Here is a 25,536-nt window from a genome sequence, read left to right as displayed (position 1 = left end):
CAGAACAGCATCCTGAAGAAGGCGGTGCTGCTCCAGCACCGGCGGCACGTGGAGGACGAGGAGAAGGGCAGGGAGCTCCAGGGCCAGGTCGCCCAGCACCGGGAGCAGGTCCGGCAGCTCGAGGCGGACAAGTATGTGCTGTCCATGCACCTCAGGAACGCGGGCGGCGGGGCCTCCATGCCGGGGAACTTCAACCCGGAGGTTTTCTGAAGAACCAAAGGCCGACGATGGTCTATCCAGCCGATTATTTGACGGGTTGATTTTCATTTAGCATGATGATATATCATACCCTGTTCAAGTCTGACTCTTTTTGTCTTGTATGTAATACTCATAATAGGGCATCTATCATTATTCATCAATATAGCATATTTTGATTTATTTATCTACTAGCAAAAAGGTCCGTGCGTTGCAACGGGAGATTTTTTTTTACATAATCATCAATAGCCATGACCACATTTTGTTGCATCATCGAGAGACACCATCACTCTCAATTTCGTGAAATGATGAACAATTTTTGAAATCGTGAACATTTTCTAAAACTTGTGCACATATTTGAAATCATAAATTTGTGAACATTTTTACAAATTTTTGAACATATTCTGAAATCAAGAACATTTTTTGAATTCATGAACATTTTATACTATTTGCAAACATTTTTAAAATTTGTGAACATTTTTTATTTTAATTTTTATTTTATGTGCAAATGGACGAACCAAACGACGGATGAAAATCTGGTAACAATCGATGTACAAAAGAAAGGGAGTAAGAAACGTCTGTGCCTTTAATAGAAAAAGGAAAGTACTAATTACGGGTACAACATAAAATAATTTTAAAAATAATTAACATGCAAGATAATATTGTATTTAGAATCTGCAATTTTTTGTGAGCGATCTCCATATATAATATGCTAAATTTGGAGTTGGGGTTTGAAAGATATGAATATTAAAAAAAATACTTCAATTTGCAAAAAAAAAGTTAAAAAGATAATATTTTGGCCGTAATTATACTGTGTAGACCATCTTTTAAGCGACACTTGGCAAGGTAGCTCTATATTACGTCAACTGAAAGTTAACACAAAGTTAGGTCATCTATTTTAAAACGAGGGGAGTTGCTCTATATTACGCCAACTGAAATTCACGAAAATAAGGCTGAAAAATGGGCAGGGTCCGGGTTCAAACCCAGGTCTCCTAGATGGTAGAGAAATGCCTAAGCCGGTAGGGTAGTTTGTTTTCTTTTGTTGTGCAAGGGCATTTCTGTAGATGAATCAGACGCTATCGACGGCGACTTAAGAAAAAAAAGTATCATTTTTCCATTTACGGGTGGCATCGATGGATAATTTTTACCAACTTTGAAGGTAATTTTAATGACGGACGACCAGAAGCGATAGCCGCTTTATTAGTAGAGATAAAGATTTTTCTTCTTATGATGGCACACTCTCCTCTCATAGTTGGATAAAATTGCATGCACAAATCTACTATGAGCTATTACATACAATACGAAATCTGCAGCACACATTGCACGCACAATATCTAACTACTTATCTGCAACTTGGATTGTCCAAAAGCATCTACAACCGCCCCCACTTTGTTCCTATACATCTGGAAGGACAACCTGACTGTACCTGGACATGAGAGAGAAGGAAAGAGGCTACCCAATCAAACCCCTCATTTTGTCTCTACATGTCCGAGCTATCTGCAAACCCTCAAACTTAGACCATATGTAGAGAGGATATGAGGGCATCCGGAAATGCCGACGCAGTCCGCCACATCAGACCCGGCCCACCCAGACCATTTTATCTTATTCTTTATTTTATTTTCTTTCTCTTTCTCTTCATCCCTATCAATCACATGCATTTAAGTGATACAGTCAATTGTGTGTATGAAGATTGGGGGTTCAAAGCGAACATCCGAACACGTTCGTGGACATATAGGGGCCAAATTAGCTCAATCCAATTGTAGATGCTCTAATAGAGCGAGAATGGAAGAGGTAATCACAACTCTAGCATAACTATTTTTTCTTGACAAAAAACGCTAACAAAACTTTAAAAAGTTTTGGTGTGAAGAGCTATTTTAGATTCCCTGTATTACATATGCCCTCTATAATTTTTATATATATTAGAAGATGACGAGTGAAGTGCTTTTATGTAGTATTTTCACCATAAAAGTAGTTATTATGTTGAAGTGCTTTCAGGCTACTTTATCCCTAGTATGATGCACTCTACACTCCATGCACCCTAGCCATGTAAAAAAAAAAAGCTATCCGTGTCTACTCGAGGGATAGCCATCCAACCAAACACATTCCACATGAACGTGGATATCCCAGCAAAGACGCCGTTTGGTCTCATCCAGTACCGTTATCCATCCATGCACAGGACGCGAGGCATCCGTGTCAGGGAACTTCCACCCGGAGGTTTCTGAGCAACCAAAGACGGCAGGATATATAGTTTTCTATTTAACATTGATAAATGGGCATCGAGGATTATAGTTAATAGTGCATCGAGCATTTAGCTGCGCAGGTTTCAATAGGTCATTGTCGAGATGAGAGATCGTGGAGATCCCCTTTTAGAGATTACACTTCAGATATTGAACAAAAAGGTTTAGTTTTCAGTAAGGGTCTGAACAAAAAGGTTTGGGCTGTCCTTCATTTTTGTTCCAAGCATCAGCTATTGATTTCAGTGTGCTTTCCCTGTTTTCTCTTGCAGATTGTATCAGCTGTACTCCCTCCGGTCCTTTTTAGTTCGCATATAAGATTTGACTGAAGTCAAGCCTTATAAAGTTTGATCAACTTTATAAAAAAAAGTAACAACATTCACAATCTGACTTGAAGTTTCATATTGTATAACTTTAGCATGGCAAATGTTTATATTTTTCATATAAATACGGTCAAACTTTGTGAAGTTTGACTTCAAAGTATTCTAATATGCAGAGTAAAAAGGACCGGAGGGAGTATGTAGAAAGATCGTCGCTTAAGAGGCAAAGGATAATAACACAAGCATCTGTCAAACTCAACCGAATAAAAGTTACAGAGTTGTACGCGCAGAATCACTAGATTTCCACCATGCCTGCTCTCCAGGCTTCCGAGATGGTTCTACCAACTGGAGCTGGAAGACGGTCACGGTCCTAGCAGAAGGGGTGGGTCCTTCTTCCCGCTCCCAGAGTCGGGGTCCTCTGCTGGAGCAGGCCTCGGCACAGCCCACACACGGAGTGGCGGCTCAAACATCTTCCCCACGACATCTGGCGGCGGCTGCTGCGGCGCGTCCTCCCCGGGGAGCACCACGAGGCCCTTCTCCCTTAGAGAAGATGGCTCGCCATAGCACTCTTTCCAGAGGGAGTCCACCAGCTGCCGCTCCTCACGGGCTGCTTGCAGGTCGTCTGCGTCCATGGCGCTGATGCCTTCGATTCGACTCTTGAGGACGTCTTTCAGCTTGTCTTGGTCAGGTAGAGCGTTGCGTGCAGCTGGTGTCTTGTCACGCGCCAGCTCTAGAAGGCCGCCCAGGGCAGCCTCCCGGACTCCAGAATCGTCGCTGGATGCGAGGTGTATAAGTTGATTCGGAAGACCAATCTTTTCAGCAACGTTCCTATCCGCCTTGTTGTTCAGCAGGTACTGTGTGAGATGCAGAGCTTTCCTGGGATGATACAGACAGGACAACTGTTATGGACATTCCAGGTGTGTAATTCCAGTAGCAACAGAATTTTCTTAGCCAGAATCAACAAAACTAGTACAAAAACACCAGCATGAATAAACCGGGCGTTGCATATGTTGATAGGATAGTTTCATTAGCAAAGTTGATTAACAACTTAACATGTCTATTCACATCGCTAGAATTCTTGTGATAACTCTTTTAGTGATGTGCGAATGCAGACCATATCTGAATAGAGAACCTGGTTGCCCCAGTTCCACTGATGGTGGATATTATGACAATAGAAAGCCAGGTTATCAAAAGAAACGGGAAGTATAAGTTGCATGATTCGAGTAAAAACAATTTCTGAGTGATTCCTCTTCTACTGACAAGGGTAGACATGCAAGCTGTTCCCATATAGAATTTCTGCTTGTTCTTTAAATGTCTTGCTAGAAGATGGTACAATTTCTTGGATACAGGGAAAGTTCAGAGTACTGTTCTGGTGTATATTTCTTGTCCTAACAAACCCAACCAATTCAAAAATTCTCTTATGAAAATATGCAATGGTGTGCCATAGGAGGATAGGCACATAGCTGTTCTAAATACCACAAAACATACCTCTGAAGTCTAGCATCATCAGAACCAAGTGCATCTTTCAGTGCAGCATGTCCATTTCCTAGACGAAATGCAGCAAGACCAGATTGGTTATTGCGAATCAGAGCTGCAACACAAGGGTATGAAAACAATTATTAGCATGAAAACAACAAAAGAGGACTACATGAAGTTGAACTAGTGATCCTTGCATGCGATTTCTTTTGTCATATATGAAATGCACAAATACAAAGACAAAGAAGATATGGCTTACAAGAGATAGCTCCAAGAGCTTTTGTGCGCGCAGTCGTGCTAGGATCAGACCTGAAGTTTGTCAATAGTGGCTCCAGTCCATTAGATTCCATGACAAGTTGCTGGCTTTTCGGGTTATTCTGAACAACCGTACTCACAACTTCTGCTGCCTTTGCTCGGATGCCAGCATGTGAATTTTTTAAGTAACCAAGTAGAGGATCTAGTCCACCAATAGAATGAAGATCTGCTTGGACAATTCAAACATTTAACAAATTCCATATGGTTAACCGCACTAACTATTTAAAAGCAGATAGATCATCATCTGGCTCATCAGTGATCTTACCATTTGCCATATCAATGGATTCCACATGCTCTTGTAACTCATCAAGCATATCTGCGCACAAAGTTAGAAAATGTTTAGCTCAATGGACTTTAGCATGCACTGACAAATCAGAATCGGGTGCGGAAGGTAATTTTAAACATACATGAACAAAGGGTGTGAAAGGAAAAGCAGGGTCTGATCAAAATAATCATCATAAGATGCATTTCTAATTGAAGTGGGAATGGTAAAAATTTAGCAGCACACAAACAGAAAAACTTCATGGACTGTGACGAATATCTACCTCTCCCCAAATGTTTATCAGAAAGTATAAAAGAACAAATTTCTTACTTTCTATCAAACAACAGCAATTATTTCTGCCACATATTAGTTGTGTGAATTTCAATACCACAAGGCACACATATTGCACAATCAAGTAAAAAAAATTAAATAAAATTTGCACCGTAAAGGGAGAATAACAGCAAGCCAACTGGTTAAAAATCAGTTCAGGAATAACTGCCCATTGCTAATGTCAGGCCTATCCATTCACAGTGTTTGCCGCATTTTATTTATATATCATATCCGCATGCAAATGCTATGAATTTAAACAAGTATCCTCAGCCCTAATTTTAAGCTCCAAGCATTAAATATTTGCTAGTTGCATGTTGTAGAGCACATACGGCACACAACAGCCAGTGTCTAGAGCGATGAAAATGCTCTCAGATGTGAACAATAGCATCCAAACAATCTGTGGGGTATAAAATTGCATGTCTAACAGAAAAACATCTACAGGTAAACAACAGAAGGAATGTGAAAGCATGATAAGAAACATGTAGGTTTGAGAATATGATGATCACAAAAACAGGAACACCTGTGAAGGTACCTTCAATGTTCTCTGGAGTGACGCCATGAGACTGCAACACATCATCAGGGGTTTTCATCACCTGGGCAATCTCCTTCATCCTGCCAACAACATCGACTGTATTTGCCTGCATCGCCTCCATAAACCATTTCCTGTCCTCCTCGCTGCAAACCGGAAATCAGGGGAAGTATTAGCAACAGGAATATACTCGCCGCCCAGTCGCAATGTGTTCCAATCATTTTGAACTGCAGAAAAATCGAACGGCTCCAACTAAATAAATAAACCTTGAATGATCGAACAGAGTTCTAGATCAAACAACAGCTTTATCTAGTTAATTGTAATGCTACATCAGGACGAGTGAGTCGCATCAACCCAAATGGTAGTATAGAAGAATATTCAAACAGGAAGTATGGCGACAATTTTAGCAATACAGCTAGAGCATCATGATTCTTCATCCACAACATGAACTGGTAGTGTACAAGAACGAACTGAACATCCCAACTGATACAGACTACTAGAACATACCAGTAACTTAGCCTTATAAAATCTGAATCCCAATTGAAACATAGCCGTAAAACCTAGAACCAGTAACTCTATATAGCCTTCCTTAAAATCTGGAAAACCCGCACCAGATTCATCCCCAGAATCTAAACGGGGACCGAGCAAGGAAACGAATCGGGTAACTAACTATGTACGGGGAGCAACGGCCTTACTTGAACCAAAAAAAAAAAACTATGAACGAGGAGCACGAAGGAAGGGGTTTGGGGAGGGGATCTGGGCGAGAGCGGACCTGAGCGCGCGGGGCGGGTTGGTGCCGTCGCTGCCGTGGGCGAGGCTCCACTTGAGCAGGCCGTTCCAGTCGGGCCCTCCTCCTGCTCCTTCCTTGGCCATGCCGCCGGAGAGGCGCCGCCGCTGCTGGAGCTGCGAGATTGATTCTTCAGGCGTGCGTGCGTGCGTGCGTGGTCGAACGTGGTAGAGCTTCTGGCTCTCTCCCTCCTCCTTTTGTAGTGCTCTCTTTGGTTTGGTTGGTCTCTCCTCGCCTTGGTCGGCCGTGGCTTGGTGTGGTGGAGACGGAGGGACCGCTCGGCGGCGGCGGGGGTCTGGAGTGCTCTAGAACCTGCGGAGGAGGAAGCCAAAGCGTCTTTGGGCCGGCCGCCGCGCCGGGTCTTCGGGCCTTGAACAATGTGGAAAGCTAGCCGGGCCTGTTGCGTAAACTGGGCTACGAAGAGAGCCCTTTTTGTCTTGTACTACTATAAGCGCTTGGGCTTTGCATCAGTGTTTCATGGGTGAAAAACAAACATTTGCGTAACGTTTAGTGTTTAATTTTTTTTACACAGGCCAAAATGCTTAACCTTTTTGCCTCAAAATTTGTGGTAGCATTTGAACGTGACTAAGAGCACCTGAAAAATTGTCCTTTTTCTTTTGACATTTTCAAAAGTTATTTTTGAGCATGCTCGGGAGCCGAATTGAATTTCTGGAATGTGCCTCACTGTCCTTCTTCCCGAAGAAAAGAAAAGAATATGCCTCGTCAAGATTCAAGAACAAAGGGAGAGAAGAAGAAAATGTGCCTCAATATCCTTCTTCCCAAAAAAGAGAAAAGAACATGCCTCGTCAAGATTCGAGAACAAAGGGAGAGAAGAAACCGTTTGGTGTTGGGCATTTGGTCATGGAAGCAGAAGAGGGACGCGCACACACAGAACACAGAAAATCCACCATTCGCGAAGCACACAGAATGTCATAGTTGAGCAGAGATAAGGAAAAGTTTGATTCAAAGGATTTTGATCTTTGAAGGATTAGAATCCTTAGGAATTTTTCTTATGTTGCTCGTTTGATTCATAGGATTCATGATTGAATCCTGTAGGATTTTTTTTCTAAGAATTCATTTGTACTACATTTCACAGAAATTCTAGCATCCACTCAAACCTCTTAAAAGAAATCCTTTGTTTTTCCCTTGACACAATCAAACAAACTCAAATTCTATAAAGATCCAATGAACATACCATTTTAATCCTGCATTTTTCCTATTCCTGTGTTTTTGCAATCCTATGAATCAAAGAGGCCCTAAGGGCTCCTTTGATTCAAAGGAATTGCATAGGATTTTTGAAAGATTTAAACCCTTAGGAATTTTTCCTAGGATCCAATGGACATACCATTTCAATCCTGCGTTTTTCCTATTCCTGTGTTTTTGCAATTTTTGCAATCCTATGAATCAAAGAGGCCCTAAGGGCTCCTTTAATTCAAGGGCCTATTCGGTTTGGAAGATTTTCATAGAAAACACATAGGAACAAGGATTCCAGAGAAAAATTTCCTATAGATGCATTCGGTTTGTAGAAACTGTGTACAGAAATATCATAGGAATACTATTCATTTTCTCTGTTTTTGAGGAAATTACATATCCACTCAAAGCTCATTTTACGCGTAGGAACAAAACAAGTCAAATCCTTAGGATGGCAAGTGCCATCCTATAAAATTCCTATACTAGTTCTAATTCCTAGATTATGAAATCCTCCAAACCGAATGAGCCCCGAAGGAATTGCATAGGTTGCATAGGATTTTTGAAGGATTTGAACCCTTAGAATTTTTTTCTGTGATGCTTGTTTGATTTGTAAGATTGGCATCCTTAGAAATTTTTCCATAAAATCCATTTGTACTACATTTTGGAGGAAGATTTCCATCCACTCAAACCTCTTTGTAAAGTTTCTCTGTTTTTCTTGCACTATCAAACATTGTTTTTCTTGCACTATCAAACATTCTTTCAGATCCTGTAGGATACTATGAAACATGCCATCCTATTCCTGTATTTTTCCTATTCCTTCATTTTGAAGGACCTGCGAATCAAAGAGGCCCTAAATGTTGGACGAACAAAGAGGCAAGTAGCTAGCAGTGCACCAGAAGGAACATTTTGCAAGAACCATATTTCTTCCAGCTTGCAAGAACATTTACACGGTACATGCACACGTTTGTACGAGTGGGCTACACCTTCGAACCTTTCCTACTCCTAATCTCCCGACTGCCTAGCTACCTACCTGTGGCCAGCAGGCCAGACACAGTGACACCCACACACGAGCAGCCTAGCTTCTTCCTGATGCTACAATTTTCGCGTCAGGAACTGAAGCAGAAGAGGGACGCGCCCGCACATCTTCCTCTCTCCGAAACCAAAACAAGACGTGCAGCCAACATCCCTGGCTAGTGGCTATTCCCTAGGCTAGGAGACAGCTAGTTGCTGTAGTCTGCAGAGGATCGTTTACGCGCAGGTGGAGCCGGCGTGCCTGCGCGGCGGCGCGAGCAGGAAGAGGGACTCGATGTCCGGCGGCTGGAAGTAGCCACCCTTGGGCGGCCCCCGGCGCGGCGCCGCCCTGCCGAGCTCCGCCGCGGGCTTCTTCCTTGGCGGCGGCGGCGGGCACGTCGGCAAGGCCGGGATGCGGCAGTCCTCCCTCCTCGGCGTCTCCCACCCCTGCTCCTCCGCCACCGTCGTCGTCGTCACGCCATACTCCATCGGCACCTCCACCTCCATACCCCGTGGACTGTCTTCTCCTAGACTCCTACCAAGCGGGTTTGGTTTGAGCAGCAGCAGCTGGCCGGTGAGCAAGCTACCAAGAAGGAACAGGGAGAGTGAATGAAGTGAGGTGAGCAACCACGGCGGCCAGGCTGCGTGTCTAATATAGTGGTACGAGCGCGTAGCGTGGTGGAGTACAGCGGCATTGCGGTGGCGACGCGGCTCTGGGATTGTACACTAACTCACGCCATGAACTGCGGGACCCTGGTGGACGTGGGCTCCGCTGTCGGCGAGACGGGTAAGCGCGGGTGCGCGTGAGGAAGCCAGGCCAGCAGAGCCGCCGTACGTGGCGCGGGGTCGCGAACGCGCGGGAGCCGGCGTCGGTCGAAAGCGGGGGAACGGTCTAGAGCGAGCGCCCTCGCCTCGGATCCTCTGCGGCCGCCTCGCTCGCTCCCGCGACACGACCGCCAGGGATGGATCATGGCTGGCGTCGCGTCGTGATCGTGCCCTGAAAACCACTGCACACCGGCCGTACGGATCCAAGACACCGATCAAACCATTCCTCTTTTTTTTTGTCAGCAAAATATGTTTATACTACATGCTTCATTTTGTTCTTTGCCTCGACGCTTTAGAGTAGCTCAGCTATTTGAGATGGCCAAGGGTCACATCGCTTTCATTATAATTTTATGCGAAGGCTGGCTGTATTTTAGACAAGGTAACTGGGTCGCGCAGTGGATCCGAGGCGAGGCGAGGCGGGCGGTTCAAACTGAGCCTCAAGCATTGGTTTATCTCTGCGGTTTGGAGAAGGGAGAATGCCCTGGAACTGGAGAGGGAGAGAGAGGGGGGCGTGTCTATCTCCTCGGTCGTCCTGCTCTGCTCGGCGCCGCACGCAGAGGAGTTGTGGCGGGGGCGGCGACCACGTGGAGGCGGCTCCGTGGCGCGGGCAGCAAAAGCGCGGGCCAGCGTGGCCGGGCGGAGTACGTGGCGCCGCCGCATTGACACACACAGCTGCTCCGGAGCTCGGTGCCGCAGAGCTTCTCGTGTTTCCAAGCTAGAGCGTCGCCGTGCGCGCCCAGTTCGTGGGCACGTGGATTGGCTAGAATCGAGTTGGTTTTCCGTATAGGGCCCCTCGTGTTCGCGCGCGAGCTGGAGCGTCCGCGTGGGCGCGCGTTTCTCGGTCACCTGAGCAAATACCGACGTCTGTCTTTTTTCTTCGACGAACAACACGCAAATACCCGTACACGTTTTGTAACGAGAGAAAATACCAGTTCTTACTAACCACGGTTTTCTTGACCATAGGGCAATGGTCCACAAAATTTCTTTCATCATTTGAGGATCACGACGTGAAGCTTACGTGGGGTGACTCCGAGTAAATTGATCTGAACTACATTTCTTTTATGGAAAAAAATTCCATCTATTTATCAAACATCATGGCGATATATAGAACATCTGAAGTACTCCCTCCATAAAAAAAATATAAGAGCATTTAGATCACTAAATATTACATCTCAATGTCATGCATTTCAACCGGATAAAAATTCATCACACTCCGACGCTCCTAGTCTGATTATTACGGCTTCTCTAGAAAATATAAGTATAGTCAAATACCCCTGATATGAAAAAGAATTGTTCTTTCAAGCCGACCATGTTTAAAAACATTTTTCTAACTAAAGAGTAATGCATTTTTAAAATACTCACATAATTCAAAAAAATATGTCTTCATAAAAGATGTTCATGCAATTTTTAAAAAATATTTACATTGCAAAAAGAATGTTCGTGTAATTTTAAATAGGTCACACATTTTAGAGAAAACCTTGTGTTTGTAAACATAATTATATTTTGAGAAAAAGGATAAGAAACAAAAAAACAGAATTCTGGTGAAAGAAAAAGAAAGGCGAGAGAAGAAACAAATGATCAATTGAAAAGAGAAAAAAGAACAACAAAACAGATAAACTTAGTTCCTGGAGAAAACCTAAAGAAAACCACAGGAAACAACCGGAGCTACGAACCGAAGGAGAAATATCACCCAATGTTAGGCTAGCCATGCGCGGCGCAACTATCGATGAGTATGATGTGCAACTTGCAATGAGTTAGATATAGCATTGACGTTGATCCTGGCTAATAGCTAGACACAGGCGCAGAAAGCCCGTACATGAAGAATTATCAGCTCATCGCAACTAAGTTATGATTACAAATATTAGAGTTAATTGCATGTTGGTACCATAATTAGGGCTAGGATAGAGAATTGGTACCATTTTATGTTTTTTCTTCATGTCAGTACAAGTCTGGGGTAGCGGGAATGGACGGATCCGGCCGCGGGTCACCGGATCTGGTCGGCAGCCCAAGGGTTTCGACGACGGATGGCTTCCAGATCAGCGGCAGGGGAGCTCGGGCGTTCATCCATGGAGGTTCTTGCACCGGGAGAGACGGGAAGATGAGAGACCAAGACTGAGGAGGAGGAGAAGTACGAAACATGAGGAAGGAAGGGCTAGGCGGCGCTGGGGCGCAACTGCTGCTGCCAGTGGCCGACGGAGGCGAGCTCCAGCTTGGGCTTGTTGCGACGGAAGGCTTTATCATGAAAGTGAAAATTATAAATCAGGAAGAATAGCCTTGTTTTAAGCAAATGAAGGCTTTTGCGTGATTAAATATAAAGCAAGGGAGTTCTACAAACACATCGGTACTTGACAAGTGGGCCCTGGTCATCAGTTTCCCTGTCAAAATGGGTTTATACAAGGTTTAGCTCAATTTGTTACGGTCTGCCCAGACTTGATATTGACATGTAAAAAAAATGCAAAGTGGTACCAATTTGTTACCCTATCCCAATTGTGGTGCCAACATGCAATTAACTCCAAATATTATTTCCGTCCAATTAGTTGTCTTAGATTTTCTAGATATGATGTATCCAAACCTAACACTAAAATATATTTACATACATCCGTACCCAGACAAATCTGAGTCAAATTATGGGCGGATGAAGTAGTTACTAGAAAGTTAAGTTAGTAAAGAAGTTGCATTTGAAATTTTACTAGTGGGCCAAATAACAGGTATATCAAAGCATATGCAAATGGAGGACAAAACATAGTGATAGAACTGTGAACACTACGACAAGCAAGAGCAGCGGGCTCAACGTCTTGCTCCAACGGCCCATGAGACCAAGGGCGAAGGGGTGGAGATGCACCACCACCCACGCGTTGAACGCCATCGCGAGCACCGCCGCGGGGCCTTTCCTCCACCGTCCCTCCTGTACTGCTGCCGCCATGGACGTCACGTTCACGGCCAGCACCACGGCCGTCGGAACCATCAGCACCGTCCATCTCACGGCGTACAGCTCTGCGAACCTGTCTTTTACTACACCGCCGCCGGAGTTCGACGCCCGGTGCTTGGACGTCAGCTTGAACGCTATCTCCTTCCCCGCCGCAACCTTGAGCGCCACCTGCACCACCGCGGCCGCGTACGCGCTCGTGGCGGACACCATCCAGAACTGCTCGTTCCGCCACCAGTCGCCCAGCGTTATGCCCGACCACCTCACCTCTAGCACGGCCACCATGGCCAGCGTCAGCATCAGCGCCGCCACAAAGGCGATGTACGTGGCCGACGGCGGCGTGTTGACTGTGAAGGCGCTCGTGCTCGCGTTCCGGGTCACGAGCGGGATCGCCGGCAGGAGGCAGTAGAGTAGGAGAAAGATGGAGGTGAACGGGTACACCGTCGTGTTGAGGTACGCCAGGCGCTGCAGCGGGTGGAGCCGGGGCCCGGCGAGGAGGGCGTTGTTGCGGGAGAAGAATATCTCGAGGGAGCCCGCCGCCCAGCGGAGGACCTGGTGCAGCCGGTCTGTGAGGTTGATGGGCGCGGTGCCGCGGAATGCGTCTGGCGCGGTGGCGCAGTAGGCGGAGCTCCACCCTCGCCGGTGCATGCAGAAGCCCGTGGCAACGTCCTCTGTCACGGTGCCGTATATCCAGCCGATGTCCCGGCCCCACGCTGTCCTGTCCTCGTAGCCGCACGAGACAAGCGCGGTTGCCTCGCCGACGGCAGCCCCGTCGAACGAGCGCGGCGGTGAAGTGGTGTTCCATTGCTCCGACTGGTTCAAGTTCAAGGCCGCACGCACCGAGCCAAGGAACGGTGTCGAGATGCCAAACTTGTCAGCCTCTGCGGCGACGTCCTTGCCAGCGTCGCGGTCACCATGTGGCCTCCAGAGCGGCGGGTCGGCGTTGTATAGCGCCGCACGGCGAAACATGCAGCCGGTGCCCACGTAAATGGGTCCCTGGAGGCCGTCCAGGCCGAGCTCCGTGCAGTCGAAGAAGACGCGGTTGTGGTTGGCGTATCGGTCGGCGGGGTCGACGCCGTCGAAGCGCTGCGGGAACTGGACGAACGCCACGTTGCTGCCGCCGCGGTCGAGCATGAGGCAGACGCCGGCGCGGAGGGCCTGCGAGTTGTTGACGTAGTGGTCGCAGTCGAGGTTGAGGATGAAGGGCGCGTTGGAGAGCACGGCCGAGGTGCGGAGCAGCGCGTTCATGGCACCTGCCTTCCGGTGGTGCACGCGGCCGTGGCGCTTCTCCCGGCACATGTACACCACCGCTGGAACCCGCACGTCGACGGAGCCGAGGTCCAGAAGATCACTGACGCCGAGCTCCGGCGTACTGCCCGGAGGGCCGACTAGCACTTCAACAACTCCGGCATGATCTTCCGCCGTGCCGCGCGACCACTGCTGGCGCCGCACGTCTCCGGCGTGAAGCGCGTCGATCCGCAGCCGCAGTTCTTCGTACTCCCGGCGCACGCGCCTCCGGTCCCGTGCCAGCTCGGGCCACGACTTTGCCCTATAGTCAGCCCTTGACACCACCCTCGCCTTGACGCCGGGGCAGAAGTAGGCCTCTGGGTTCCTCGGCTCGACCCCGTGCTTCCGGCAGAACGGCACCCACAGTCTAGCGAACCAGGCAGCCTGCGCCACCGCCTCGCGGGTGAGCAGAGCGCCGCCGTCGTCTGAGACGTAGCACGTGAGCTTGTCTGGGGGGTAGTCCGCGGCGAGGATGGAGAGGATAGTGTTCACGGTCACCAGCGGCGGCTCCTTCTCCGGGTCGGCGGTGGTGACGAACACATCCATGGCCGGAAGCAGCGACTCCTCGAGCGCCGTGGCGTAGACGGTGCGCCGGACAGGCTGCATCTTGGGCAGCTGGTCCAGCACCCACATCAGGGCGAACCAGAGCTCCCCGGCGATGGACATGGTCCACATTGCACGAACTGTAGTTGTGCCGTCGCTGATCATCGCAAGAGCAGTGCTGCTTCGCCATTTGAAGAACAGCACGAAGATGATCATCCGAACAAAGACCACGAGCCTGCAACAAACACCATGATTTTCGCCACTTTGTCATTTTCCACATAATTTGTAGAGTAATATTTCTATACGCACTCCCACTCACTCAATTGATAGGGTGAATTCGACATTTTTAAATGTCACTTTTGAGCACTAGATTTCATGACACGATAAAGAAAAAGGTTATAAGAACTCATCATTTGTCGCAGTAAATTCTTATCAGATTCAGCATCCAATTGTAAAGTAAACAAGAAAATAATTGGTCAAACAACTATCACATCCAATTGTTTTACTTTCTTTTTTTACTTCCCTTGGAACTCTGCTAGCTGCACATAACAAATTTTAACTCTGCGCATTTCATATGAACTAGTTGAACTACTCATGAGTCATGATAGTGTGTAGTGTGTGTGTGTGTCTATATATATATATATATATATATATATATATGTTCACAAGTTTTATCATGAAGAACTCTTAGGTTTTGTAATTAAACACCGCACATATTCGAATAACTAAGTATGTACATAGCTGATGATTACCTGTACAGCTTGATGGTAACTGTGGTAAGTTTTGTGGTTCGGACAAGTAGCCTCTCAACGCTGGCCGACTTCTCATGCTCGGGCGACTCCTTCCCATCCAAGCTTGCAACATAGTCGTGCTTCTTGGTGATATATGTCATTGACATGCTCCCACTGGCCAAACGCTATATTGTTCTTGACAGGAAGGCTAGCTCGGGTGTGGAATCAACCCTATATATGGAGGACATGTCATTGACCCATCATCGCTACTTCTTTTCTGCTTTAACTTTATACTAGACTTCCGTACTTATCCTAGCTTATTCATTTAGTATTTTATTAACCCGTGGCTATTTTTGACTCTTATCTCACCAAAATGTGCAAGAACTTTACACACGCTTAGTTTGTTCACGGCACCAAAGATTGGTGATAGATTCCATGCACTTCGCGGCTCATAAGTGGCATGAGCACACCCGAGCACTAAATTTGGTCCACATTGCTGATTTGTTTCCACGCTCCATTTGCTAGTCCAATACTAAACAAAGGGTCGTTACATTAAAACACACATAGGTGATGCACAATAAGTGGCGTGTCTTTGTGACATGCACTTGTTATGATCAATTAGTGATGAGTCCTACGGCGACCCATCACTTGTATGGCTTTCGGGTCGAGGCCTAACATTCACTTGCCACTCATGAATTGTCATAACTTTTTAGATGAAATTTGCACTCTTAAGCAGGTGATAACATAACACATCACTAATGATCTTAGTGATGGTCCTAATGTGACTTATGACACAATTTTAAGTGGTGATTCTTCCTTTGAAAAGTATTAGCGATGGGTCTGCTGGAAACTGATCCCACTTGGTGGTCAACCTTTTGCCAAGCCAAGGGTGGTGGACTCCTAAGCGGGTACGTGCATGCCATCTATATAGCCCTACATATTGTGTCTACTTTGTTTCCCCCTTTTAATTTTCTTATATACTACTCGTGTGTGTTTTCCATCATAGTCTCAACATGTTATTAGCACAAAGCTCTACCAAGACACACTACGACGAGGAGAAGGAGAAGCATATAGCTTAAGAAGGTGTTTTTAAGGGGTATGTGCTTTCTGAATGTCGATGGATGTTGTTGAACTGGCACAGAGCTGGCAAGACTGAAATTGCAGAACCGATGAGATTGATCGTTTCTCTCCAGGGAAAACAACCTTTTCATAAATATAAATATAATCCCAAGTTCAAGTATATTTATCAAAACCCCACCTTAAAATACTTTACAAACTAAAACCCTGCATATAGAATTGTTCTTTTCTCAAATAGACCCTATGCTCCTTTCCTTGATTTATCCTATGAATATAACAACAACATCCCTTGTGTTGGGGCATGCCAAGTATTTATGTCAATATTCCTTATTTGTTGAATTCATGTGAGAAGACACCGAAGCATTATCGAAGATTATGGTTACGTCTACACTAGGAATGGGCTACCGTTCCGTTGTTTCTTCGTATCATGTATTATTTTAGGTAATACAGTATCCCACTGGGTTATGTTATCATTTTGCTAAGTATGTGTGTATCAGCTATTGATCTAGGGATTGACATGTGATGCACAGTGGACCCAACACAAGCTGTCTAACATGTGTTTAGTGTGTTGTAGTGGTGGTGGTCATAGACTGCTATCCACTTTGTTGTTGATGCATACATGGAATCCATGTTGTCATTTGCATTCAGTTGCTCCTTACCAACTAGCTAATTTGTATATGCAAAGTTACAAATGTCTTATTTGGTCATGAGAATAATTTTGTTCTTAGGAAGCTGACAGTGCAAGCACGGTAGCCCATATATCGCAAGAGATGCAGTGTATGCATATCGCGTGCATACACTTGCGTTGCTTGGAACCCACTATTCAGTGTGGTTTCGATCAGCATTATCTTACTCATAAGGATGACGCATGCGCATGCATGCAGTTCACTTAGCAATCCTACGTCGCTTCAACTAGATAGAAAAGGAGCACAAGGTAATCTAGTTGGGACGTACGTCAGTTCAACCAACAAATTTTGAGTGCATTGTGATGTGTGTGTGGTGTATACATCTACGTCGTTTGACTGGTTGATGGGGTTATATATAGGTAACTAGTCGCTACTAATCTTTTTATGCCAGGAAAAAGGGAACTTGTTTATTCACCGGAATCACCACTTCTGTAAATTAAAAAATAATGTAGAAGAGATGCATGTGTATTCATTAAGAAAGAAGATGATACACCTCAAAGAAGACAAGGCCCATGCAATGACATAGAGGCACGACCTCAGCTATCGGCAAGTAGAAGACTACTGAACCCAACTTATACTAGGGCAAAAGATACATCACAGATCACACGGCATGAAAGTGAGATCCGTGCACTGCGAAACCTACAAGGCTACAACACAACCACAAACTTCACAATCCAAGCACGACTACCAAGATGACAAAGGTGAATGAAGCCCAAACATCATAGGGATAGATCCGTCACAAGTCTTGAGCCAAACCATTTGCACGAGTATATATAGGCGCAACATCACCGAACGACAAGGCTATGTGCCCAAAATCGTCGGACCTGCATCCACCTAGGCCATAAAAGAGGAGCCATGGGGGTGAACAGGCACAAATCGGGGAAGCAGAAAGGCGCACACAGGCACAGAGGGTGAAGCCAACCATGAACTGGGTTACTGGGGGAGCCGGCGACGCGTTCCGAACAACGCTTGAACCAACGACCAGCCAGCGAGGAACCACCAGACGACCACAAACCAAAATTCACCCTTCGGTTGGAGAAGGGCCGACCGGGCGGATGCGCCAAATCCAGCGGAGCTATCGCCAGATCTCTCTAATCAGTTTTGCTAGAACTCATCTAGATAAGATTTAATTTGGTCTCATTCACCTTTTATAACCATTGAATGTGGTGCTATAAGATGCGTGTGTGCTGACGTGGGTTGTATCGGTTCTTATTTTTCAGGTGAATGAGACCAAATTACGTCTCATCTAGATAAGTTCTAGGTACTCCCCTCTCTAATAGGGAGTTGCGACTGAAAAAAATTGAACCCACGACCATAATAACAAACATCCAATTCACCGCCAAATCTCATTGATGGCGACCGAGAAAGACCAGATCCAATACCGAGGCCGACCTAGGAAGGGAGGTGAAGCACGGCAACACCATGACTACATCACGGGCCTGCAGTGATCCAGGACGACTGGGGGAGCGATGTGCGCTAGATCCGGCAACGGGACGCTCGGATCTATACTGGGAATCACCACCGTGTTTGTGGGCCCTTGATCTCTCAATTGGCCAAACTTAGGTAACTCGGCATCATCATCGAAAATTCTACACTTACGGAAAGAGTGCCACGGATTGATTTTAGCTGACCCCATCCTTTGATTTTAACTGGGCCATGTCAGTCCGTAACTTCCTTTCCGTGTGAAATGGCCTATAGATTAGCAAAGCTCCATCATCATCAACGAGTACTCGGCTCTCTCACACACACTGATGCACTCTTGACATACGGCAGCCATTTTACAAGTAGCTGTACAAATGGGTTTTACATTTTTTTTCGATAGTCAAATGGGTTCTACATATAGCAGGGCAGTATTTGCTATATATTGCTTGCTGATTTATAATCCAACTGAAGTACACTATATATTTATTATCGATCGACCACTCATGTTATTTTATGCAGTAGAGTTGAGCATATGGAGCAGCATATCGTTCCAGGTGTCGATGGCCCCCGGCAGGCACCAGTGCACGCAGTCGTTGTACAGGGTGAAGTGCTTCTCCGGAGTCCAGCCGCGGTACTTGCTGGGGTGCGCGTCCGCGCGCAGTATCATCGCCTCCGTCGTGTCCATCAGCATCATCTTCACCTTGACGCCCGCCGCTGCCCTCTCCGCCGCCGCCGCGAATTCCTCCAGCTGCAGCTCGCGGAAGTCGCGCTCGAAGCCCTCGACCCTCTTCTCGCCGCGCCGGGACGGCGCCGTCCGCACGCAGTTACCGTTCTCGCTGTTCCACTGCCCGCCCTCGTACTGCGATGGGTCCACGGTGCGCAGCAGCGCAGTGCCGCGGAACCGGCCGTCGGCGCCGGACAGCGCCCCCAGCGCGGCCCGCGTGGCCATGCGCAGCGCGTACCGCGGCGTGAGGTCCGTGACGTTGGGCAGCTGGCAGTAGTGGCAGCCGACGAGCCGGCCGGCCTCGTACAGCATGGACGGGCGGTAGAACCAGCTCGACGCCGACACGACGACGTAGTCGAGCTCCGGGATGCGCGCCGCCCACACGTCCTCCGCCTCGTCGAGGTGGAGGTTCCAGAGGCCCGTGTGCGCCGGCCCGTCGTCGTCGATCTGCTCGTGCCGGACCAGGTACGGCGCCCAGAAGCTGGCCACGGTGAAGTTGTACTCGCCGTAGTGGTACACCGTGTGCTTGCTGCTCGGCCAGCTCGTCGTAGGCTCCGCGACCTGCACGCACGCACGGCCATGAGGCAGGGCAGATCATTATAGCATTAGGAGAAAGGTGCGAGACTCCATGATTGAGAGCTCGCTTAGGATCGGAGGTACGTACTCTGGTGAGGAGGCAGATGAGGGAGTCCTTGTGGTTCCTGGCGAGGGAGTCCCCGACGAAGGCGATGGTCTTGCCCCTCATCAGGGCGAGGAAGCGGGCCGGGTCGAAGCGGGGCAGGTCGCAGCCGTCGCCGTCGGGGCGCCACCGCCAGTTGACGAAGCCGAGGTCGGGCTTGCCGAACCTCATGCAGTCGTAGTGCTCGTGGATGACCGAGCAGGTGTCGTTGGTGTAGTAGGGCGCGTCCGGGTCGGGCACCCAGTCGCCCCTGAAGATGTCGCAGCCCCCGCCCTCGCCAGGTCGTGATCCTGTGTGAAGGTGAGAAGAAAACACGCGCCATGGGTGTGGGAAGGTGGTGCACAGCAGGTTGGAAGCCGCGAGAAGAGCAGCGAGGAGCATGAGGGACACGACGGGGACGAAGCATCTGCTGCTGCTCACATGGACATGGGGATTGCACATGTGAAGAAGGGCCCTCATGGTCCGGTGTGCATTTGAGTTCGATTGTGCGCATTAGCCAGCCATATATGATGATGATCATGCATGAGAATGGCGAGGCAATCACTTCACTGGTGCCGGCCGGTGTGGTCAGCAGCTATCTTGATCCATCGTCCTTGATAGAGGATGATTGGCTCACTAATTGTTTTCTTCTCTTCTCTATGCCAATATAAAACTGCAACAGTGGGCTGCGCACATGCGCTACTGTACTAATCAGCCTCTATACGCCGAATCATTCGTGGTATGATACGTCAAAGTAGCACTCAAACAAACGATTCACTCAAATTACAGTGGTCTCCCACCACAGCCAGCCCACAGCCCAACCAAACCTCACCAGCCATAGCCTCAAGAAGAGTCCATGACAGAAGATAGTCTTTGTTGCAGAAGATACCGATCTCAGGATTGAACTACCTGTGATGATCCAAACAGGTTCGACTCCTGGTTCTTCAAAAACTGATAAACATTCTGAGGCCATCTTTCCCTAAAAAAAAAAAAACTGAGGTCATCTGTATCTCTCCCACACGCACCTGCCGCTGATCAGCCACTCGTTGAGCCGAGGACCAGCGCTTCTTTGTGTAGCCAGTTTACCAATTGGCTTGCGACATGCAGATATGCAGACATGTACTCGGCGCCTTATGATGAAGTTGTTAGGTTGATCTCTTCCCCGTTCGAACCCAACGGGTCGAACGGACCCTTGCATCGCGTCCTGATCGGGGGCACCCAACCAAACCATGGTTGGTGGCCCCCTGTGACCCGCGCTATATTAACAGAGGTGGGGTCCGGGGCACGAGTCACGAGGTTCACCGCTGCCACAAACCCCACCGATATTCCCTACCGATCTAGGGTTAGCGCGGTGCTCACGGGAAGCTCCACCACCGTTGTCATCCACTCTCTGTCCACGACACCACCGTCACCACATCAACATGGTCGGCGCTGGATCGAGCTCGTCTGGACATGCAGAAGGTGTTGGAAATATGCCCTAGAGGCAATAATAAAATGATTATTATATTTCCTTGTTCATGATAATTGTCTATTATTCATGCTTTAATTGTATTATCCGGAAATCGTAATACATGTGTGAATACATAGACCACAATGTGTCCCTAGTGAGCCTCTAGTTGACTAGCTCGTTGATCAACAGATAGTCATGGTTTCCTGGCTATGGACATGGGGATGTCATTGATAACGGGATCACATCATTAGGAGAATGGTGTGATGGACAAGACCCAATCCTAAACATAGCACAAGATCGTATAGTTCGTTTGCTAGAGTTTTTCCAATGTCAAGTATCTTTTCCTTAGACCATGAGATCGTGTAACTCCCAGATACCGTAGGAGTGCTCTGGGTATACCAAACGTCACAACGTAACTGGGTGACTATAAAGGTATACTACGGGTATCTCCGAAAGTGTCTGTTGGGTTGACACGGATCAAGACTGGGATTTGTCACTCCGTATGACGGAGAGGTATCTCTGGGCCCACTCGGTAATGCATCATCATAATGAGCTCAAAGTGACCAAGTGTCTGGTCACGGGATCATGCATTGCGGTACGAGTAAAGTGACTTGCCGGTAACGAGATTGAACGAGGTATTGGGATACCGACGATCGAATCTTGGGCAAGTAACGTACCGATTGACAAAGGGAATTGTATACGGGGTTGCTTGAATCCTCGACATCGTGGTTCATCCGATGAGATCATCGAGGAGCATGTGGGAGCTAACATGGGTATCCAGATCCCGCTGTTGGTTATTGACCGCAGAGCCGTCTCGGTCATGTCTACATGTCTCCCGAACCCGTAGGGTCTACACACTTAAGGTTCGATGACGCTAGGGTTGTAGAGATATGAATATGCAGTAACCCGAAAGTTGTTCGGAGTCCCGGATGAGATCCTGGACGTCACGAGGAGTTCCGGAATGGTCCGGAGGTGAAGAATAATATATAGGAAGTGCAGTTTCGGCCATCGGGAGAGTTTCGGGGTCACCGGTATTGTACCGGGACCACCGAAAAGGTCCCGGGGGTCCACCGGGTGGGGTCACCCATCCCGGAGGGCCCCATGGGCCAAAGTGGGGAGGGGAACCAGCCCATAGTGGGCTGGTGCGCCCCCCTTGGCCCACCCCATGCGCCTAGGGTTGGGAACCCTAGGGTGGGGGGGCGCCCCACCTGGCTTGCGGGGCACTCCACCCCTTGGCCGCCGCCCCCCTAGGAGATCCCATCTCCTAGGGCCGGCGCACCCCCCTAGGGGGCCTATATAACGGGGGGGGGGGGGGGGGGGGGAGGGGGCAGCAACACCCTTGAGTCTTGGCGCCTCCCTCTCCCTTGCCACACCTCTCCCTCTCGAAGTATAACGGCGAAGCCCTGCTGCGGTGACGCCCTGCATCCACCACCACACCGTCGTGCTGCTGGATCTTCATCAACCTCTCCTCCCCCCTTGCTGGATCAAGAAGGAGGAGACGTCACGCTGACTGTACGTGTGTTGAACACGGAGGTGTCGTCCGTTCGGCGCTAGGATCTCCGGTGATTTGGATCACGTCGAGTACGACTTCCTCATCCCCGTTCTTTGAATGCTTCCACGCGTGATCTACAAAGGTATGTAGATGCAATCCGATCACTCGTTGCTAGATGAACTCATAGATGGATCTTGGTGAAACCGTAGGAAAATTTTTGTTTTCTGCAACGTTCCCCAACAGTGGCATCATGAGCTAGGTCTATGCGTAGTTCTCTTTGCACGAGTAGAACACAATTTGTTGTGGGCATAGATGTTGTCAACTTTCTTGCCGCTACTAGTCTTATTTTGCTTCAGCGGTATTGTGGGATGAAGCGGCCCGGACCGACCTTACACGTACGCTTACGTGAGACTGGTTCCATCGACTGACATGCACTAGTTGCATAAGGTGGCTAGTGGATGTCTGTCTCTCCCACTTTAGTTGGAGCGGATTCGATGAAAAGGGTCCTTATGAAGGGTAAATAGAAGTTGATAAATCACGTTGTGGCTATTACGTAGGTAAGAAAACGTTCTTGCTAGAACCCTTTTGCAGCCACGTAAAACTTGCAACAACAATTAGAGGACGTCTAACTTGTTTTTGCAGCAAGTGCTTTGTGATGTGATATGGCCAAAGTTGTGATGAATGATGAATGATATATATGTGATGTATGAGATCATGTTCTTGTAATAGGAATCACGACTTGCATGTCGATGAGTATGACAACCGGCAGGAGCCATAGGAGTTGTCTTTATTTTTTGTATGACCTGCGTGTCATTGAGAAACGCCATGTAAATTACTTTACTTTATTGCTAAACGTGTTAGCCATAGTAGTAGAAGTAATAGTTGGCGAGCAACTTCATGGAGACACGATGATGGAGATCATGGTGTCATGCCGGTGACAAGATGATCATGGAGCCCCAAGATGGAGATCAAAGGAGCTATGTGATATTGGCCATATCATGTCACTATTATTATTTGATTGCATGTGATGTTTATCATGTTTTTGCATCTTGTTTACTTAGAACGGCGGTAGTAAATAAGATGATCCCTCATAATAATTTCAAGAAAGTGTTCCCCCAAACTGTGCACCGTTGCGACAGTTCGTTGTTTCGAAGCACCACGTGATGATCGAGTGTGATAGATTCCAACGTTCACATACAACGGGTGTAAGACAGATTTACACATGCAAACACTTAGGTTGACTTGACGAGCCTAGCATGTACAGACATGGCCTCGAAACACAGAAGACCGAAAGGTCGAGCATGAGTCGTATAGAAGATACGATCAACATGAAGATGTTCACCGATGTTGACTAGTACGTCTCACGTGATGATCGGACACGGCCTAGTTAACTCGGATCATGTTATACTTAGATAACTGGAGGGATGTCTATCTAAGTGGGAGTTCATTATATAATTTGATTAGATGAACTTAATTATCATGAACTTAGTCTAAAATCTTTACAATATGTCTTGTAGATCAAATGGCCAACGTTGTCCTCAAATTCAACGCGTTCCTAGAGAAAACCAAGCTGAAAGACGATGGCAACAACTATACGGACTGGGTCCGTGTTGGGGAACGTAGCAGAAATTCAAAATTTTCTACGCATCACCAAGATCAATCTATGGAGTAATCTAGCAACGAGGGGAAGGAGAGTGCATCTACATACCCTTGTAGATTGCTAAGCGGAAGCGTTCAAGTGAACATGTTGATGGAGTCGTACTTGTCGTGATCCAAATCACCGATGATCCTAGTGCCGAACGGACGGCACCTCCGTGTTCAACACACGTACAGCCCGGTGACGTCTCCTACGCCTTGATCCAGCAAGGGGAGAAGGAGAGGTTGGGAAGACTCCATCCAGCAGCAGCACGACGACGTGGTGGTGATGGAGGAGCGCGGGACTCCAGCAGGGCTTCGCCAAGCACTACGAGAGACGAGGAGGAAGAGAGGTAGGGCTGCGCCAAGAGGGAGAGGATCTCGTGTGTCTTGCAGCCTCCAATACCTCAAGTATATATAGGGGAAGGGGAAGGGCTGCGCCCCCACCTAGGGTTCCCTCCCTAGGGGTGGCGGCCACAAGGGGGAGAGGGGGAGGCGCACCTGGGGTGGGCCTTAGGGCCCATCTGCCCTAGGGTTTGCCCCCTTCCCCTCTTGGGGCGCCTTGGGCCTTGGTGGGAGGCGCCCCAACCTACCTAGGGGCTGGTCCCTTCCCACTATTGGCCCATGTAGGCCTCCGGTGCTGGTGGCCCCACCTGGTGGACCCACGGACCCCTCCGGTGGTCCCGGTACACTACCGGTGATGCCCGGGACACTTCCGGTGGCCAAAACCATACTTCCTATATATCAATCTTTACCTCCAGACCATTCCGGAACTCCTTGTGACATCCGGGATCTCATCCGGGACTCCGAACAACATTCGGTAACCACGTACATACTTTCCCTATAACCCTAGCGTCATCAATCCTTAAGTGTGTAGACCCTACAGGTTCGGGAGTCATGCAGACATGGCCGAGACAACTCTCCGGTCAATAACCAACAGCGGGATCTGGATACCCATGTTGGCTCCCACATGCTCCACGATGATCTCATCGGATGAACCACGATGTCAAGGACTTAATCAATCCCGTATACAATTCCCTTTGTCTAGCGGTACGATACTTGCCCGAGATTTGATCGTCGGTATCCCGATACCTTGTTCAATCTCGTTACCGGCAAGTCTCTTTACTCGTTCCGTAACACATTATCCCGTGATCAACTCCTTGATCACATTGTGCACATTATGATGATGTCCTACCGAGTGGGCCCAGAGATACCTCTCCGTTTACACGGAGTGACAAATCCCAGTCTCGATTCGTGCCAACCCAACAGACACTTTCGGAGATACCTGTAGTGTACCTTTATAGCCACCCAGTTACGTTGTGACGTTTGGCACACCCAAAGCACTCCTACGGTATCCGGGAGTTGCACAATCTCATGGTCTAAGGAAATGATACTTGACATTAGAAAAGCTTTAGCATACGAACTACATG

At 47.9% G+C, this 25,536-nt stretch overlaps 4 protein-coding genes across 5 annotated transcripts; all 4 read right to left on the bottom strand.

Annotated features, from left to right (window-relative positions):
• Window positions 1-2,948: 2,948 nt before the first annotated feature.
• LOC125511216 (hsp70-binding protein 1) lies at window positions 2,949-6,775 on the bottom strand. Of its 2 annotated transcripts, none has more exons than XM_048676536.1 (6): window positions 6,434-6,775; window positions 5,653-5,807; window positions 4,806-4,856; window positions 4,485-4,706; window positions 4,238-4,340; window positions 2,949-3,625 (listed from the first exon to the last, which is right to left on the bottom strand). In XM_048676536.1, exons 1-6 carry the CDS (start codon window positions 6,532-6,534, stop codon window positions 3,112-3,114), a joined length of 1,146 nt encoding a protein of 381 aa, XP_048532493.1. In that variant the 5' UTR covers window positions 6,535-6,775; the 3' UTR covers window positions 2,949-3,111. The 2 variants fall into 2 exon arrangements, with proteins under 2 accessions (XP_048532493.1, XP_048532494.1); XM_048676537.1 differs by having other exon boundaries at window positions 5,665-5,807; window positions 6,434-6,770.
• Window positions 6,776-8,492: 1,717 nt separating this feature from the next.
• LOC125511215 (cyclin-dependent protein kinase inhibitor SMR4-like) lies at window positions 8,493-9,265 on the bottom strand. The gene has a single exon (XM_048676535.1). The coding sequence runs from the start codon at window positions 9,155-9,157 to the stop codon at window positions 8,888-8,890; it is 270 nt and encodes an 89-aa protein (XP_048532492.1). The 5' UTR covers window positions 9,158-9,265; the 3' UTR covers window positions 8,493-8,887.
• Window positions 9,266-12,139: 2,874 nt separating this feature from the next.
• LOC125511214 (probable mixed-linked glucan synthase 7) lies at window positions 12,140-15,163 on the bottom strand. The gene is made up of 2 exons (XM_048676534.1): window positions 14,984-15,163; window positions 12,140-14,466 (listed from the first exon to the last, which is right to left on the bottom strand). The coding sequence occupies exons 1-2, from the start codon at window positions 15,127-15,129 to the stop codon at window positions 12,189-12,191; spliced, it is 2,424 nt and encodes an 807-aa protein (XP_048532491.1). The 5' UTR covers window positions 15,130-15,163; the 3' UTR covers window positions 12,140-12,188.
• A 3,347-nt stretch (window positions 15,164-18,510) lies between these two features.
• On the bottom strand, window positions 18,511-20,129 carry LOC125511213 (protein trichome birefringence-like 19). The gene is made up of 2 exons (XM_048676532.1): window positions 19,536-20,129; window positions 18,511-19,432 (listed from the first exon to the last, which is right to left on the bottom strand). The coding sequence occupies exons 1-2, from the start codon at window positions 20,007-20,009 to the stop codon at window positions 18,659-18,661; spliced, it is 1,248 nt and encodes a 415-aa protein (XP_048532489.1). The 5' UTR covers window positions 20,010-20,129; the 3' UTR covers window positions 18,511-18,658.
• Between the last annotated feature and the right edge of the window lie 5,407 nt (window positions 20,130-25,536).

The sequence above is a fragment of the Triticum urartu genome, chromosome 5, assembly GCF_003073215.2.
Source record: "Triticum urartu cultivar G1812 chromosome 5, Tu2.1, whole genome shotgun sequence".
NCBI classification, from domain to species: Eukaryota; Viridiplantae; Streptophyta; class Magnoliopsida; order Poales; family Poaceae; genus Triticum; species Triticum urartu.
This window is presented reverse-complemented; position numbering and strand designations above follow the sequence as displayed.